The 17,791-nt window shown below is 35.1% G+C and overlaps 2 protein-coding genes and 1 long non-coding RNA gene across 12 annotated transcripts in view; 1 reads left to right on the forward strand and 2 right to left on the reverse strand.

Moving 5' to 3' along the window:
• Nucleotides 1–3,295: 3,295 nt before the first annotated feature.
• Nucleotides 3,296–4,578, reverse strand: LOC119769814. Its single transcript, XM_038263499.1, has 2 exons — nt 3,456–4,578; nt 3,296–3,386 (listed from the first exon to the last, which is right to left on the reverse strand). The coding sequence occupies exon 1, from the start codon at nt 4,576–4,578 to the stop codon at nt 3,583–3,585; it is 996 nt and encodes a 331-aa protein (XP_038119427.1). The 3' UTR covers nt 3,296–3,386; nt 3,456–3,582.
• Nucleotides 4,579–4,605: 27 nt separating this feature from the next.
• Nucleotides 4,606–5,425, forward strand: LOC119769815. The gene is made up of 2 exons (XR_005278533.1): nt 4,606–4,743; nt 4,814–5,425. It is a non-coding gene; the product is annotated as an uncharacterized LOC119769815 (long non-coding RNA).
• Nucleotides 5,426–7,578: 2,153 nt separating this feature from the next.
• LOC6043452 (ubiquitin carboxyl-terminal hydrolase 32) overlaps nt 7,579–17,791 on the reverse strand; it is a 53,902-nt gene continuing 43,689 nt past the window's right edge. For 9 of the 10 annotated variants that reach the window (XM_038258980.1, XM_038258979.1, XM_038258983.1 and 6 more), the window contains exons 8-13: nt 14,190–14,353; nt 13,892–14,127; nt 13,644–13,829; nt 12,966–13,580; nt 12,570–12,897; nt 7,579–8,759 (exon numbers count right to left, since the gene is read on the reverse strand). In XM_038258980.1, coding sequence (XP_038114908.1) covers nt 12,625–12,897; nt 12,966–13,580; nt 13,644–13,829; nt 13,892–14,127; nt 14,190–14,353 — 1,474 coding nt within the window. In that variant the 3' untranslated portion in view covers nt 7,579–8,759; nt 12,570–12,624. Of the gene's footprint in view, nt 8,760–12,568; nt 12,898–12,965; nt 13,581–13,643; nt 13,830–13,891; nt 14,128–14,189; nt 14,354–17,791 lie in introns of those variants that run through there. The other variant, XM_038258982.1, reaches the window with a different exon arrangement.

Consider the following 17,791-nt stretch of genomic DNA (forward strand, 5'->3'; position numbering starts at 1 on the left):
AATGTTTATTTTAGCTTTTATGGAACATGTTTAAGCTTGCTTTGAAATTGCTTTAAAAAGTTTTGGAAAATAAAATTAAATTATTGATAGAATCTAGAGAACCATTTGTTCAAAGTAAAAATAACAAACTTTTTCACATTCAAAGCAAATACTTTTATATTTATTTTATACTTCAATTGCAGGCCAAGGATTGATACCTAAGAGCATGCAATGGCACTGACCTTGTTGCGTGCTCTTCGGTTGACGTCCACGTAAGGAACATCCTGGAAGGAGCGCAACTACCTACATCCGTAGTTCTGTTAGATCATCCGAATTATCTTGATCAGAACAGTATAGCTCTGGTTCCTTGCAAGTGTCCTATTTTCTTACCTCCACGTTGGCTTGGTTTTCATGATGACCTAGCTGGTGGCCTGTGGAAACGGATCGTAAACCTTTGATTACCGCGGGTCAGAGTCGAGACGGCTAAAAGAAAGGGGCGCGACAATGTGGGAAAGGGAAGTAATTTGTGATTGTAGACGGTATTGTTTTGATTCGCAGTATGTTGAGTCAACTGCTGTGGATGTACCTGAAACATCGCACAACGGGGTTTTTCTTCTCTTCATTCTCAGCTACCACATATCTTCTATTTTTATTTTGCTCTTCTGATTCCCAATTCTTCACTGATTATTCTATTTAATATCCAACATTTGATTTTAATTTTACTAACTTTTGATTCTCTTATCTCTCAAAGCTTTTCCACTCTTTTCTATCAATTGATACTGCTGTAACAAACTTTGTTTTGTTTTTTTTTTCCTTAAAAATATACTTTTCCTTAATGTACTACTAATATCAAGTCTATTTATCATTCGCCTAATCTTTTTTGAGTTTATTGCGAATTTATTTATTTGAATAATTCTTTATCTGTCCTATAAATTATCATTACTATATTCTAAGCTTGTTTTGTATATCTATTTATTAACTATTGTCTAATTTTACATCTAATACATCTAGCTTCTCATTTTTATGCTTCAAAATACGCTCATCATTCTCTTACTATTGATACTTGATTTTTATAAAATAAATTCTCTTTTACTGTCTATTGTTTTCAATCTTCACCCTTTTTTCAAACAAGTGAGGTTTGAGCCCTTACTCAATTTATGGAATGGTTAAAGGATTAACACAAATATTACTATTGTATTTTTGGTAAACTTTTATAACATGCTTAGGACCAAAATTTGTAACAAAACACCGCGACAAAAGAAATAGCAACAGATAAACAGACTCAACAATAGGGAAGATTTCAGGAGAAAACAATACACAGTAAATAACAATAAGTTTTGAATTCAAACTAAAAATAAAACAGTTTTTGCTTTAATGAAAGTTGATAGGCACACTATAAATGGTTAGGCGCTTATACTTACATCAAACCCTACGTAATGTACCACCCCGGCCGAGTTAAAATGCGTAACCGGAAAAGAAGGTGTGCATGCCTGGCACGAACACTCAAAGCGTGTTCTAGCGTGCTGCTCGTACTGACTCAGAGCAAGGGTGAGATGTAGGTGTAAGGGCAGTGCGTGTTCGTCGGGAACCTAGTGCATAAGATCGGTCAAGGCTCGTTCTTACACTGAAAATTGCGAATTGCGAATTTTATACTTCAATTAAGATTGGAACTTTAAATGTAGTTTTGTATGTTTTTCCCCACCCTTAAGGGGGTAGATTTCTACATTGTAGAAATTCACAAAATTGCATGGTACAGAAAATATATTAAATTCACTAAACAAACGAATGTTTCATGAAGATATTTCATGATTAAGCAGAGTAAGATATTTATGCTAAAAAATTTGCCATGCGCAAATCGAACTGTCAAACTTTGTGAGCGTTTTCCTCACACAGAGTTGTTTTACGGACGCAACAATATCTCAATATGGGATGGGCTGAATTTGAGGTGAAGAGTCGTAAGACATATCCCGTGTGCATGACGAAGTCCGAATTTTAATTTTTGCATTAAAAAAAAGAGATAAAAAACTGGAGTTTTTGTAGAGGAAAAATAAATATTTGAATATTTTGCTAAAATATACTTTTTGGACTTCATATATCTCGGCATTGATGCAACCAAATGTCTCCAAATGTGTTTTGTTAATAGATGAAAATGTATATTTTAATGCCCTGATAATAGATTTAAAAAAAAGTTTCAGACAACCTCTGCAGACATGTTTGCCGATTTACATGTATGTAACCCCTTAATTTATGAGAATGAATATTGCCAAACAAGGTAAAAATTACACGTTTTTAAATTAAGTTTATAACTTGGTTTATAATTTGAAATTTAGTTCAAAATTCATAACCTACCCTAATAATTCATTAGCTTATATTTTGCCAAGCACTTTTTCACGGTAAAAATAACACATAAGAACTTTTTCATACTAAGAACACACACATCGAAAATTTTGAATACCGCAATCGCAGCAACCAGGGCAAATAGTTGGTACCAAAATTTTGACAATTTTTGCCAATTTTAATTTTTTTGAAATTTTTAATTTTTTTGAAATTTTTAAATTTTTTGAAATTTATGAAAACTCTGAAATTTTTTTAAATTTTTGAAATTTTTGAAATTTTTAAAAATTTTGAAATCTTTGAAATTTTTGAATTTTTTAAAAATTTTGAAATTTCTGAAATTTTTGAAATTTTAGAAATTTTTAAAAATTTTGAAATTTCTGAAATTTTTGAAATTTTTGAAATTTTTGAATTTTTTGAAAATTTTGAAATTTTTAAAATTTTTGAAATTTTTAAAATTTTTGAAATTTTTAAAATTTTTGAAATTTTTGATTTTTTTTAAATTTTTGGAATTTTTGGAATTTTTAAATTTTTTTAAAATTTTTTTAAAATTTAAATTTTTGAAATATTAAAAAATTTCCACATTTCAAAAATCTGAAATTTTTAAAAATTTTGAAATTGAAGAAATTTTTCCAAATTATAGAATTGTTGAAAATTGAAATTTTAAAAATTTTTGAAATCTAAGAAATTTTTTAGAAATTTCTAAATTTTTTTTTTTAATTTTCAAAGTTTTTATTTTTTTTATGAAATTTTAAAAAAATTTTAGGTTTATAAAATTTTGTAAATTTTGAAGTTTTAAAAATTTTACAATTCTTTAAAATTTAAAAAAAAATTTCTATTTTTTTTAATTTTCGAAATTTAAAAAAAAATGAAATTTTGAAACTGAAATTTATCAAAGTATCACATTCTTAAAATAAAGCAGAACAATTGTTTTCAATGTTTTTATACATTTATTTCATACAATGCAAAAATGGATTACAGAAATAAAATACATTTCATTAATAACAAATCTCCAGTCTTCAAACAAAGGCCCCTCCGTCAGTATCGTCCAGTCCAGTCCAGAAATTAAGCATCTGAAATGGCAAAACGATACATTTGTAATTATTTGTAATAAATTATTTGTTAACGATCTCAAAACTTACTTTACTAATCCATCCAATATTCATCGCATTTAATCATCATCGTCATCGTCATCAATCGTCATCATTAATTGCTAAAAACGCTCCTAACAAGAAACAGCTCATGAAACGAGAAAAAACATTAAACAATTCAAACAAAAACAAGCAAGCAAATAACCGCGCAACACATCGAACCACAAAACAAATGGCGCAAATACATCGATAATTTGGAATACCGCAATCGCAGCAACCAGGGCAAAGAGTTCGTTCCAAAATTTTGACAGGTGTAACACCAAAAATATTTTATTTGTTTTGAATTTTGTGGAGACAGTTCCGGGACCGTTGTCGGGGGATCTTTTACCAAAAGCGAGTACAGGATCGGAATTGAAGATTCCGACGCTGTGAACTCTTTAACCTGGGCTAAATCTGAAAATTGAACGGATTTTTTAGAATTTTGACGTTCCGGAACTCCCACCGAAGTGTCTGAAATGGACAAATTAATTTTGCGAACATAACGTTCTCTGCGCGGTTTTGAAAATTCAACTGAATCGATTACCGTTGATTCCGCAACCGGATCCACCGGTCTTTCGGAATTTTTCAAAGAATCGTCGTTTAAATTTTGCTCCGTAACCGGTGGATCCGGTATCGGAACAACGGAAATCACATCGATTTGGCCCTCGATTCCCCTTGAAATGGTCAAATTAGTTAGAGAAGAATTTTGATCTACGAGCGGTTCCGGAATCGGAACCGCCGTAGCATTGTCCAAAGAATTATTTAAAGGAATTTCAATTACCACCGGGGCTTCCAGAACCGGATCCGCCGGTTCAACGGAATGGTCAAAACAAAAGCCAGTTAAATTTTGTTCCGAAACCGGCGGATCCGGTTCCGGAGTTCCCCCCGCCAAGTCATTTCCCCCGTCAACCCGTCCGCCACCCGCAACCCGGTCAACGTACGTTTCGTCCACTGGAATCTCCGGAGTGGCCTCTTTCGCGGCCGCAGCGGCCTTCCGCCCAGTTCGGCGAGACATCTTGGCGCCCATTTCTCCGGCTATCTGAAATGAGAGAGAGAGAGAGAAATTAGTAAGAGCGTCCAACCTCACCAACGTCCCAAGCGGGTATGGCTGAACAAGGGGTCTGCACTTGACCATCTAAACTTTCAGTCTGTTATTTTCTCGTAACAATGGCTACCCTGGTTACGGTCGGGGTCGGGCCTTGGTGATCGTTGTTGGTGTTTGGTGGGCTACTGCGATCAACGATTGGTTTTTTTCGGATGGTTGTCAACCCGGGTAAACAATCGAGCAAAATCGAGAGACGTAAGTTAAAGAGAAAATATTTATTATAACGGGTTATTAATGTACTAATTTTCTCCCTTCTCTTCCAAAGGTCCGCCAGCACGGCGTCGATTACTACAGGTTCTCGACGGACCGGGAAGAGCGCAACCGGCAGCGAGAAGGAGAACCTGCTTGCCACCCGAGACCGCATCATAGTGCGGCCAAAGAGCTGTACGACGCGGCGGAGGAACGGGAACGCGCCAAGGCGGAAGCTAAGGCGAAAAGGTAGCGCGAAAAGGACGAACGAAGGTGGAATGGAAGATATTTTCCTGCACGAGGAGCTCCCATCCCGGGCGCTTTAAACGCAGAGACGGCGGAAAAACGACCCAATCTAAAGCAGCATCGAGTGCCGATACGGATTACGGAATGAGCTTAGCGAGGATGAAGAGGAAAAGGTAGAAGAAGTTCAGCGTGGAAAGGGCGTTGAAATTGCCCCACCACTAACTTTCGATTATTACGGGCCGACGACGGATAAAGGGGCAAAAAGCGCCGCGTAAGCCACCAGTTTCGAAAACTACCCTCGAGGCGTCCATTGAGCCGGGGCTGAAGTTTATGCGGAATCAATCGGACGTAAAACAGGTGGACCTCGAATGCGGATTACTAGTGAGAGATAGCTCCGGGTGTAAATAAGTTGGAATGAAATATACAGAATTATAAGTTTGGATTTATTTTGTTTTCATCTTTTTGTCTTAAAACCCCGAAAACACTAAACGAAACATCTCCAATTGTGTGTTTTATCCAAGTTATAGCTTCCTACCCTTGTTGAACTGCAGGCTTCTTGGGAGGGCGCCGGTATTGACTAATAAAATAGGAGTCTTCAGGGGATAAACAGTGAACGGCTGGTTGGCTCCTACTGATTTTTTGTATTCATTGGTTGCATGTTATTTGCGGCTTTTTCAGTTAATAAAATAGATCAAACGATTATGTGGTTTGAAGTTGTCCGACGTTTCGGCTCGGGCTTGGACCTTTTTCAAGGGAGACTAGGATTTTTAATTGGTTGAAACACTTTAAAATACACATAAAAACAAACAAAGGGGTGGACATTAGGGTGGTCCAAATCCGGGCTTTCTCGGGGCTACTCCCTGAAATCAAAGATTGACCCATCACTAGGCTGAATTCCAAATTTAAGATCATTCTGTCCACGGGAGCCCCTCCCTCTAAACGCTTGAAGTTTGTATGGGAAAAATTGCCCAAATGTATGGAACAAAGCAACTGTATTAGTTTTTTACCCCTCGAGGGCGCAATAACCGTCCAATCTATGTCAATTCACAGATGTAGAACCTTCATTAAGTTTTGAAAAACTTTTCCAAAGACATATATTTTATGGTTTTTTTTGCTGATAAAATAATTAGCTTCTACCAACAGACTTTTTGTCAAGATTATACAGACAACGCCTATGAGGAAAACGGCATCCTTCTACAAGGCTTTTTCGTGGCGATCAGACCCGACCATTTGAGGTTATGTAAATTCAGACCATTTTTTAAACTGCTTGTAATTTTAGATAGGTAAGTCAGATCTTGAAAATTCTTAATACACAAGAAAGGTCATTTCAGAAACTTTCTAAAAATATGTAATAAAATATGCTCAGCTGATGATTCTGAGTCGATGTGTATAAATGACGGTTGGTCTAGGAGGTCTAATTTAAAAGTTCATTTTTCGAATGATTATAGCCTTTCCGTCGCAAGGTGAGGAAGGGAAAAACTGAAACAGTTGAGCAACTCTCTGAGATTTCGGTCATTCGATTTTTTTTTGTATTTTTTAATCCGGCTGAAACTTTTTTGGTGCCTTCGGTATGCCCAAAGAACCCCTTTTGCATCATTAGTTTGTCCATATAATTTTCCATACAAATTTGGCAGCTGTCCATACAAAAATGATTTGTGAAAATTCAAAAATCTGTATCTTTTGAAGGAATTTTTTGATCAATTTGGTGTCTTCGGCAAAGTTGTAGGTATGGATACGGACTACACTGAAAAAATTATACACGGTAACAATTTTTTTGGTAATTTTTAATTTCACTTTTTGTCAATAAAACTTGATTTGCAAAAAAACACTATTTTTATTTATTTTTTATTTTTTGATATGTTTTAGAGGACATAAAATGCCAACTTTTCAGAAATTTCCAGAATGGGCAAAAAATCATTGACCGAGTTATGATTTTTTGAATCAATACAGATTTTTTCAAAAAATCGAAATATTGGTCGCAAAAAATTTCCAACTTCATTATTCGATGTAAAATTGAATTTGCAATCAAAAAGTACTTTTGTGAATTTTTGATAAAGTGCACCATTTTCAAGTTATAACCATTTTTAGGTAACCTTTTTGAAAATAGTCGCAGTTGCTTTATTTTGCTTTATTGAACTTTGTTGATACGACGCATAGTTGCTGAGATATTGCCATGCAAAGGTTAAAAAACAGGAAAATTGATGTTTTCTAAGTCTCACCCAAACAACCCACCATTTTCTAATGTCGATATCGATATAAAAGTGTCAAACAAAAAAGTCTTTGATTTTTAAATTTTAGATTTTTTTTAAAAGTATCTGCGTTTTTTTTCCATATTTTAATATTTATATTTTAAATTTTTTAAATTTATTTTTTTAGATTTTTAATTTTTTTTTTTCAGAAAATCAGATAACAATTGTAGTGGATTTCCCGCTGTTTTTCTTTCAACTCTGTAATTCAACTTCTTGTTTGACGTTTCTTTTTTTTAATACTCCGTACTAGAATTAAGGGACTACTCACAAAACATTTTTTTATCAGTCTTAAAAAAGTCCTGAAAGGGAGTTTCTTTCAAATAAAATAGACTTGAACGCAGCATGGTTTCAATTGCATCGCATTGTATAGTTATCAATATTCAATATTGCTTCAACCAAGTCGCATTTCGACACGTAATAACAGAAAGAAGAAGAAAAAAAAACATAACTTATCAATAACATTAATTGTTAATCGTAATTAATCGGTGACAAAAACTAGTGTAAAGTAACGAGAAATAAACAAGAATAAGTATATCTAACCAATATCTAACAGCTCTCTCATCTGTAACATACTTTCGCATTCTCTCTTCCGAACAAAAAAATAGCATTTTTCCAACAGTTAATATCAAATAAAATACATTATGACTGACTACAACACGCGGCACCATTCGCGCAGTACATGATGACAATATAGATTAGCAGTGAATCGTATAAGCATTTTTTTAACTACCACGTAAAAGCCCAATTTGACTACTCGCAACTTTTTTTATTCTTTGAATTTCGATCCTTATCTTGCGTTTTTTTTTTGTTGTAATTTAATTTCTGTTTAATTTGAATCTACTCTAATCTTTTACTAAACGATCTTTGTTGCTATAAAGTGGAATGTCGCTTTATTTTATTCGTTTCTTTCCCCCTCCATTTTCAGACATCCTCTCCAGCGCACGTTCTCTTTGATTTTGTTAAATTGGTAATTTTTTTTATCTAATCGAGTTTTTTCTTCTTCTTAATTTTCTTATCGCATTAATAAAGCTAATGTTTTGCTAGAATTTACAAAAAAATAATAAAGATAAAGAAAGACGATTGAAAGCACAAAACCTCAGCGCGCGAGCGTGTGCCTTCTTACTATGGTTGTATAATATATTAAGCCTTTTTTTTGTTCTCTCGAGCAAAGCAGAATGTATTTTTTTTTTGTATTTGATTTTCGTTTTTTACTAACATGTACACGGTATAGAGTGTAAGGAATTTGTTTGATTCACAATGATTGTTTGCGACGTTTGCGTGCGCACAGATACACATACAGACGAAGAAAAAAAACAGAAGGAAACAGGAAATGAGAGCTGAATTTGATTCAGCTCTACAACACAGTTATAATACACATTGAGAAGAAGGAGGTTTGCCCCACTCCGTTCGGTTTCGGGTCTTTTGGTCGCCTTTCAATCTCGTAGTAACCAAGTGGCACGCTCTTTCCTGGGACCCGTGGCCACACTTACCTGTTTGACGAAAGTGACAAATTGTTGAAGATTTTTCCTGTGAAGAGAAAGGAAAAGGTTTATTGGAATAGAAAATAAATTTTGAGAAAAATACAAATTTATAATATAAATTCGGAGTGGAATTGGCAAGGATAAACTGAGCAATTCTCTCAGATTTCGGTCATTCGATATTTATTTGTATTTTTCAATCCGACTGAAACTTTTTTGGTGCCTTCGGTATGCCCAAAGAAGCCATTTTGCATCATTAGTTTGTCCATATAATTTTCCATACAAATTTGGCAGCTGTCCATACAAAAATGATATGTGAAAATTCAAAATTCTGTATCTTTTGAAGGAATTTTTTGATCGATTTGGTGTCTTCGGCAAAGTTGTAGGTATGGATATGGACTACACTGGAAAAAAATGATGGACGGTAAAAATTTTTTGGTGATTTTTTATTTAGCTTTTTGTCATTAAAACTTGATTTGCAAAAAAACACTATTTTTTTATATATATGTTTTAGAGGACATCAAATGCCAACTTTTCAGAAAAATTGGTCGCAAAAATTTTTTAACTTCATTTTTCGATGTAAAATTAAATTTGCAATCAAAAAGTACTTTAGTGAAATTTTGATAAAGTGCACCGTTTTCAAGTTAAATCCATTTTTAGGTGACTTTTTTGAAAATAGTCACAGTTTTTAATTTTTTTAAATTAGTGCACATGTTTGCCCACTTTTGAAAAAAATATTTTTGAAAAGCTGAGAAAAATCCTCTATATTTTGCTTTTTCAAATTTTAATGATACGACCCTTAGACCATTAGTTGCTGAGATATCGACATTGGAAAATGGTGTGTTGTTTGGGTGGGACTTAAAAAACATCAATTTTCCTGTTTTTAAACCTTTGCATGGCAATATCTCAGCAACTAAGGGTCGTATCATTAAAATTCGAAAAAGCAAAATATAGAGAATTTTCTCAGCTTTTCAAAAATGTTTTTTTCAAAAGTGGGCAAACATGTGCACTAATTTAAAAAAATTAAAAACTGCGACTATTTTCAAAAAAGTCACCTAAAAATGGATTTAACTTGAAAACGGCGCACTTTATCAAAATTTCACTAAAGTACTTTTTGATTGCAAATTTGATTTTACATCGAAAAATTAAATTGAAAAATTTTTGCGACCAACATTTCGATTTTTTGAAAAAAATCAGTATTGATTCAAAAATTCATAATTCGCTAAAAGATTTTTTGCACAACCTGGAAATTTCTGAAAAGTTGGCATTTAATGTCCTCTAAAACATATCAAAAAATAAAAAATTAAAAATAGTGTTTTTTTTTGCAAATCAAGTTTTAGTGACAAAAAGTTAAATAAAAAATCAACATTTTTTTACCGTGCATCATTTTTTTTCAGTGTAGTCCATATCCATACCTACAACTTTGCCGAAGACACCAAATCGATCAAAAAATTCCTTCAAAAGATACAGATTTTTGAATATTCATACATCAATTTTCTATGGCCAGCTGCCAAATTTGTATGGAAAATTATATGGACAAACTAATGATGCAAAATGGCTTCTTTGGGCATACCGAAGGCACCAAAAAAGTTTCAATCGGATTAAAAAAACATAAATTAAAATTTAAGAAAAAAGACCGATTTCGTAGAGAATTGCTCAACTTGTAAAAACTGTTTTTATATTTTCCAAAATCCCTAGATTTTTGAACATTTTTTTGCATATAATTTTTTTGAATTATTAACTTTTAATGTATTTTTTTTATTTCAGAATTTTTGCCTATATTTTATTTATTTTTTACAATTTTTCCAGCCTGTAATCAGCTAAAATCACCGTCTCCTAGCGAAGCAAAAAGAAAGGATTTCTAAATTTTTCAAATCTTGATTAAGGGGTTACATACATGTAGAAAATCACAAAATTTCATGTTTCAGAAAATTTATTCAATCCACTTAAAATATGATTTTCAATCACTCCTGAAAGTTTCATGAAGATATTCCATGATTAAACTGAGTAAGAGATGATATACGCTCAAAATTTTGCCATGCGCAAAGCGAACTGTCAAACTTTGTGAGCGTTTTTCTCTAAACGCCGAGTTGATTTACGAGTGCCATGATGTCTCGAGATGGGATAGACCAAACTGGCTGAAATTTGAGGTGAAGACTTGCAAGACATATTTCGTGTGCATGACGAAGGCCGATTTGAAATTTTCCATTTTTAAAAAATACAAAAATCAAAAACTGACGATTTTTTATATGCAAAACACAGAAATATTTTAATCTTTTTTTCAAATATTTTTTTCGAAAATCGGGCTTCGTCATGCACACAGGACCGGTTTAACGAGGCTTCACCAAAATGTTGAGCCGATTTGGTCAAAGCAGTGTTGAGATATCGTGGCAACCGTTTTTTGAAACTGCTAACTTCAAATATCTATATCTCGGCAATTATACAACCAAATGTCTTCAAATTTATTTTGATAATAGTTGAAAATATTTATTTTATTGCCCTTAAAACAGATTTAAAAAAAGTTTAAGTGTGCGCTCAAACCAACCTCTGAATTTTTTGCCGATTTACATGTATGTAACCCCTTAATCATTTTTTTAATCTTTATTTTTTTCAGATTTAAAAATTATTTGAATTTTGAAATTTTCATTTTCCGAGCTGATTTTTAAGTGATTCTATTTTTGAATACAGTACTGACTTGATAATACGAAGCTCCGATTATCTCAAGTTTGATTATCCTAAGGTTTGTATAAGAATAACAATAATGAGTTGAAACATGAACAAAAACAAAGCTTTTTTATTTTTCTTTTTTTTTTACTTTTAACATAAAATTCGAGTTCTGAAACCCCCCCCCCCCCCCTTCAAAATTGGCCCGAAAAATCAGGGGGCAAAAAAATATTTTTAAAATAAACTTCAAAATTTCAATGAAAATTCAAGTGCAACCAACTGAAATCAAATTAAAATACATTCTCCTGCGTTTAAAATCGTTTTTAGCATGTTTGGGTTTATTAAAAAATCTTAGGATTTTTTGAAAATTTTCGATGCAAAATCTTTTTTTTCGATACAATTTTTGTTCTTGTCAGATCTTAGATTTTTTTTTTTAACTAATGATTGCAAAACAACTGAACTAGTGTAAAATGCATTTTTAAACACTTTTTTCACTTAAATGTGAAGACTATGGTTTTTTATTTAAATTTTTATATTTTTTTTTTGAAACGCGACTAAAAGAAGGGCTGTGAAAATTGGGAGAAGAGATTTTAATTGTGATAATTGTAGTCGTTGAGAACTGAAAGTTTGATATTTTTGCAACCATGCCTATCGGGCCCCAACGATGTTATTTTTGACCAAAAAAATGGGGAAAAAATGTTGAAATTGTCAAAATCGATTAGTAAAATTGGTCAAAATGTGAAAGCAAAATTATTACGGTTTTGTTATTTTTCAGGAATTTCTATTTTTTTTTTTCAAACAACAAACAATACCATCAAAAAACCTAGTCGAATTATTTTAATAGAACTTTTGAACAAATTTTTATGGAAACTTGAATGGAGAAAGCACTAAGGCCAAATAGCTTCTTTGGAAATAAAAAATGGATGAAAAAGTTTCAGTCATATAAAAATACGAAAAATAAAATCCGTTTTTTTTTCAAAGGATTTATAATTTATAATTAAAAACTTTTGAAGTTTATTTTCACAGCCAGTCTTATTGCGTTATTTTTATCTGCAAAGACGATTCGTTGAAGTAAATTGTGTTTAAATTAGTTTATTGTACCAAAAAAAAAACTTGTGTTATTCTAAATTTGTAAATTCAAGCAAATTCGAGACTTTTGTTGATGTTAAATAAAAAAACCCTCAAATCAACTCACCAAACGTGGCCGCCCCGAGGCCCCGCACCGGCGCCGACAGCGCCGGTGCCAACTTCTACATGAGCGTGCACAGCTTCTTCAGCTCGTTGTCGCTCTCCTCGAACTCGGCCAGATGCTCCGTCGGCACCTGGCGGCCCTCCACCTTGGGCAGGTACGGCTCGTAGTCGAGGTCACGCCGCTCGTAAAACAGCAGGTACGCCGTACTGGGGTCGATCTTTGGCCGCGTCGGAATCTCCCGGCAGGAGCTGTCGTTGTAGCAGTACCACGAGCCGTTCGGGTTGGCCGCGTACGAGATGTAGTGGCCGCCGTTCAGCATGCCCGAGTGACACTGTGTGTCGGGAAGGGTCGTTAGTGAGATTTTGGTTGGATATGCATTTTGGTCAGGGAGTAACTTACCACTGCGGCGTACAGTTGATACTTTAGATCGAACGCGTCGCGTTCCGGTTTGAGGTGATGGTTGTGAAAGTCCGTAAACTGTCCGTCGATGACCGGCGTCTTGGTCAGGCTGGACGAAACGAGTCGCTTGCGTTGGGCTTTCGTTTTGGCGCTCATCCGTGACTTGGCTTTGCTCGGACTTTCGTCGCCCACTTCCTGTCGCGCCCAGGCCACCGGATGCGTTCCGGCGATGGCCGGCGTAATACTATTCAACTCAGCTGTCCTGCCGTTGCTGCTGCCCTCGTCCTCGTAATCATCGTCCTCTTCTTCACCATCTTCTCCCTCACCATTTCCGCCACTCTCGATCGTCCCCGTGATGGACGAGATGGACACCTCGTCGCTGACCTCGTCGATCATGGACATTTCCCGGTCAAACTCGAGAAACTCGTCGTGACAGTCGTGGTTGAGGCCGTGAGGACCACCACCTTCGAGCAGCTCCTTGTGTCGAAGGATCGTTTCCTGCGGAACCGACGCCAGATACGGCGTTGGGTCGAAGTCTTCGTACGGGAAGTTGACGACCTTTTGCGACTTGACCCACTTGTTGTTCACAAAGTTGAACCGCTTCAGGTGGACAATCTGGGAGGGAAATTCGAAAGGGTTAACATTCGTTGACGACAGCCAACCAATCCTAAGACCTACCAAAATCGGTGGCAACTTCCAAATCTGCAGCTTCTTCGTCGCCGGCTTCTTCTGCTTGCAGTGCGAACAGTGGTAGTACTGTTCCAGCTTTTCCTCGGAGGTGAACGCCCGCAGACAGTGGTCCAGGTCGACCGGTTCCGTTTGCTGCCTCCGGCAGATGGCCACCGACTCGTGCTCGGTCCATAGCTAAAATAGGAGAATTGTTCAAATCAACCGTTTCAACCAAATTTTTGCTACAAGATCCTCACCCTCTCCCGGGTACTCTGGTACCGCAAGTGCAGCGCCGTCGGGTCCCAATCGATGGCAATCTGGATGCTGGTCGTGTTGATGGACCGACTGAGCGAGGGCGTCGGCGAAGACTGCTGCTGCAGCTGGGGCGCTGGGACTACTCCGTCCAGCGACGACGTCGTCGAGCTGCCGTACGTTTTCCGCCGGAAGGTGGGCGTTTGTTCTCGCGAGGACAGATTCGGCGTTGAGTTGTTACCTGAATCAGACAATTATTAAGAAAACGCATCCAAAAGGAAATTCTCTGTAAGGGAAACTCACTTGACGAGTGGCCCGAGTAGATCAGGCCCTGCAGCAGTGGTTCGTCGTTGCAGGGGATTTCGCAGCCCCGGCAGAACCGGGACCACGGGCAGAGGGCGCAGATCCGACCACCGCTGGCGACCGCTCGTAGCGTGAACGGGAAGTCATACCCTAAGCTATCATCACTGAAAAAAATAAAAAATAGTTTAGTGTTGGTTTTATTTCTAATTGTTTTGGTTGTTTTTTTTTGTAGTTAATTGTTACTTAAAAAACCTGTGATGCATAAAAATTTTACCTTTAACGTTTGCAAATTGAATTGATTGTGAAATTGACCATTTTAGTATGGTTAAGGTGACAACTAGGGTAACGATGAAAATAATCCACATTGGGAATACCTCCTGACTCAATTCCTCAGGCAAAAATAATTAACTGTGCAAATTTTGAGCCAAATCGGCTAAGTTTCAGGAGTCACTATTGATCGCTGAAGTTTGAAAACCCAAAATTGTTCAAGTGTGAGATTCTTGTAGGAAATTCAATTCTCTACAAATTTGTCGACTTCGGTTAATCGAATCATCGAATCGATTTTCCCGACTTTTCCAGATCCTAAAAAAAAACGACATTTCTTACATAAAGAATGAATTCAAATCAAAAACTGTTTATAAAAAGTAAATGTCAACCATTCAAAAATACAAAAAAGAAAGCATTAATTATTCAGATCAGTGAGAAAACTTTCAGAAATAACTAAAAGCCTAAAAAAAATTTTTTTTAACAAGTTACATAAAGTTTCTGTAATTTGCTTTTATAACTGGACATGAAATGGGTCAACAAAGAGTTTAAAATAAATGAATTTTTAATTTAATTCATAATTTTATTATTTTTCATGGAAGAATTAATGCCAAGTTGCCAGTATTTATTAAATTGAATTACCAAGAAAAATCCAATAAAATAAGACTCTATTTTTTACCGCTCACTTTATGCAAAATATTTAAAAATTCGTCAAACACGTAACAAATTCATGAACTAAATGATTACATAATTAAAAATCAGACTACGCTATCATTGCAGCATTGCGTTTAACACCTCATTTTATAAATAAATATTATTTGGTTTTATCTTTCCACAGCCGGCTGTCTAAGATTAAACCATTTCATTAAAAATTTAACAACAGTTAAACGGGAAATGTCTCATCCGCAGCAACCGATTGTTTGCCTTGAGAATAAAATATAATACCTTTCAACAAACACTATGATTTTGGGTCGCATCATCATCTTCTATGATGCATCCTGACCAAACACCCTATCCTACTAACAAGTTTTCAGGTTCCTGGCGCTCGTGGGGTGTAAGCACAGAGTAAATCAGCTGCCCTAGTAGCAACCCTCGCTAACTAACATTCCCGTCCCTTAAAATCGAGATCTACAAACTGACATGGCGGGCGCCGTTGGTGGCCAATGACTGTTACCTATTCGCAACTGATCTTGTTCTGGAAATCATGGTGTTTTATCTTTTCAGTGCATTCATACATGCTGTTGATAAGGGAAATACCAGTTGATAGTCGAAGCCTATAATCAGTAGTGCCGAAAGGATATAACGGTTCTGTTCAGCAACGGAGAAGGACAACCATGGGTGGTCTCTCATGCTCGTGTTCATGCAATATTTAAAAATTCGTCAAACATATTTGAAATAACACATGCGTACATTTCCTAAATTTTTTGCGGTTTATGCAAAAAAGAGTATATTTTTTTATTCAGAACGAAAAACATGTGTATATTATTTGATATTTAAGTTGTTCCGATACATGGAGTTCTAGCACTATCTTTAGTAATTTATCCACATTTAAATTTGTTTTAAGGAATCAAATATAGTGGAATTTCTCGTTGTCGATATTGAAGGGACGGTCGAGAGCGGGACTTATCAAATTATAGAACGAAAAATCAAAGCAATCTTTTTGAAGGGACTGAAAAAATTATTGACAGCTGGAGCAATATTGATATCGAAAAGATCGACAGCCAGAGAGCCCACTGTGTATTTAAAATGGCTAAATGAATTTAACTTAACATTTGAAAATATTTAACCCAAAAAAAATGTTGCAAAACTAAAGTTAAATTAATTGTACTTAAATATTTAAGCATTCTACTTTTCAGCATCCATTTCAGTGCTGAAAAGTAGAACTTTTCAACACTCGTGTCGAAAATTATCACTTTTCGAAACTTTTATTTTTAGTAAAGAAATGTAGGCCTTTTCGTCATGCGAGAATGACAGGAAAAGTAATAAGTTTCAAAACGGACACCCTGGGTTAAGTGAATCGAAAGTTTAATCAAAATTTACTAAATTTTTTCATAAAAACAAGTTTAGTTGGCACGAAAACAATTTTTGCAGCGCGGTAAAAAAAAACAAATTTACTTAGAAACTTGTTTTACGGACTTCTCGTCGGTAAATATCGGAATTCCACAGTTTTATTCAATTTTATTCAATTTTTTTTTATTTTTAGCAAAAGGGGAAAAAACTTGAATTTAAATTTGCAATGACCTAAGTTTGTATTGCAATCTGGAGCGTTTGGCATACCGTACCACGCATCCTTCCTCCGTTATAGATTCAGTGAAATTTGATATATTATTTAATCCTCTCTGCGGTAAACACAACGCAGTAGGGCTGGCCGCGATATTTTTGTAACGCACTTTCGTGTGTTCCCAGATGTACTGCAATTGGGTACCAAATCCCTATATGCAACGGTAAAAAACACGACTAAAAACCATTTCTGATCACTTTTTTTATTTTAATGCAAAAAGTTTTTTTTAAAAGAAAACATTTTTTCGATGGATTAACTATGGTCCCCTTGGAACGAGCTGTCAAGTAGGAGCTTTTCTGTCAAGAAGGACCGCGAGGTTAATTTTTCAAAATTGATTTAAAAATCAATTTTAAACTCTTTGCGGTCGTACAAAGAGTCATTGTACTCAGAAAAATAAGCTTTATCGCTGTAAACAATAATATCAGCAATCTAAGCTTTATTTTAGGACCTAATTATTTGAATTGACAAGAAAACAAGAAAAGACTTTTTGATTTTGGTTTGCAACTTGAATCAATAAAACAAAATACTAATTTTAAACTATATACACACTAAATCAGGGACGCAATACTCGGTAAAAAATTTACCGAAATTACTCTGTAAAAATCAAACTTTACTAAGCTGTCAGTTGAATTTAGGAAATATACAGAGTTACGGTAAAAAAAATCGCTGAAAGCTCAGTAAAGTCTCTCAGTTGTATGTCATTTTGTAGCTTTCATTTTTGCCTTCCACACTGCCTTGACTCATTGAGATGAGGAAAGGCTATAAAATCACTCGAAATATGAACTTCTTAATTCGACCTCGTAGACCCACCTTCACGTATACCTATCGACTCAGAATCAAATTCTGAACAAATGTCTGTGCGTGTGTCTGGATGTGAGTCCGTGCACCGAAAAATATGCCCACGATTATCTCCGGACTGGCTGAACCGATTTGGACCGTTTTGGTCTCATTCGATCCGTCTTGGAGTCCCACAAGACCCTAGTTAATATTATGAAGTTTAGAAAAGTACTTCAAAAGTCATGCTAAAAAAACGATTTTTGCTATGCTTCGGAAGATT

The sequence above is a fragment of the Culex quinquefasciatus genome, chromosome 3 (assembly GCF_015732765.1).
Source record: "Culex quinquefasciatus strain JHB chromosome 3, VPISU_Cqui_1.0_pri_paternal, whole genome shotgun sequence".
Lineage (NCBI taxonomy): Eukaryota > Metazoa > Arthropoda > Insecta > Diptera > Culicidae > Culex > Culex quinquefasciatus.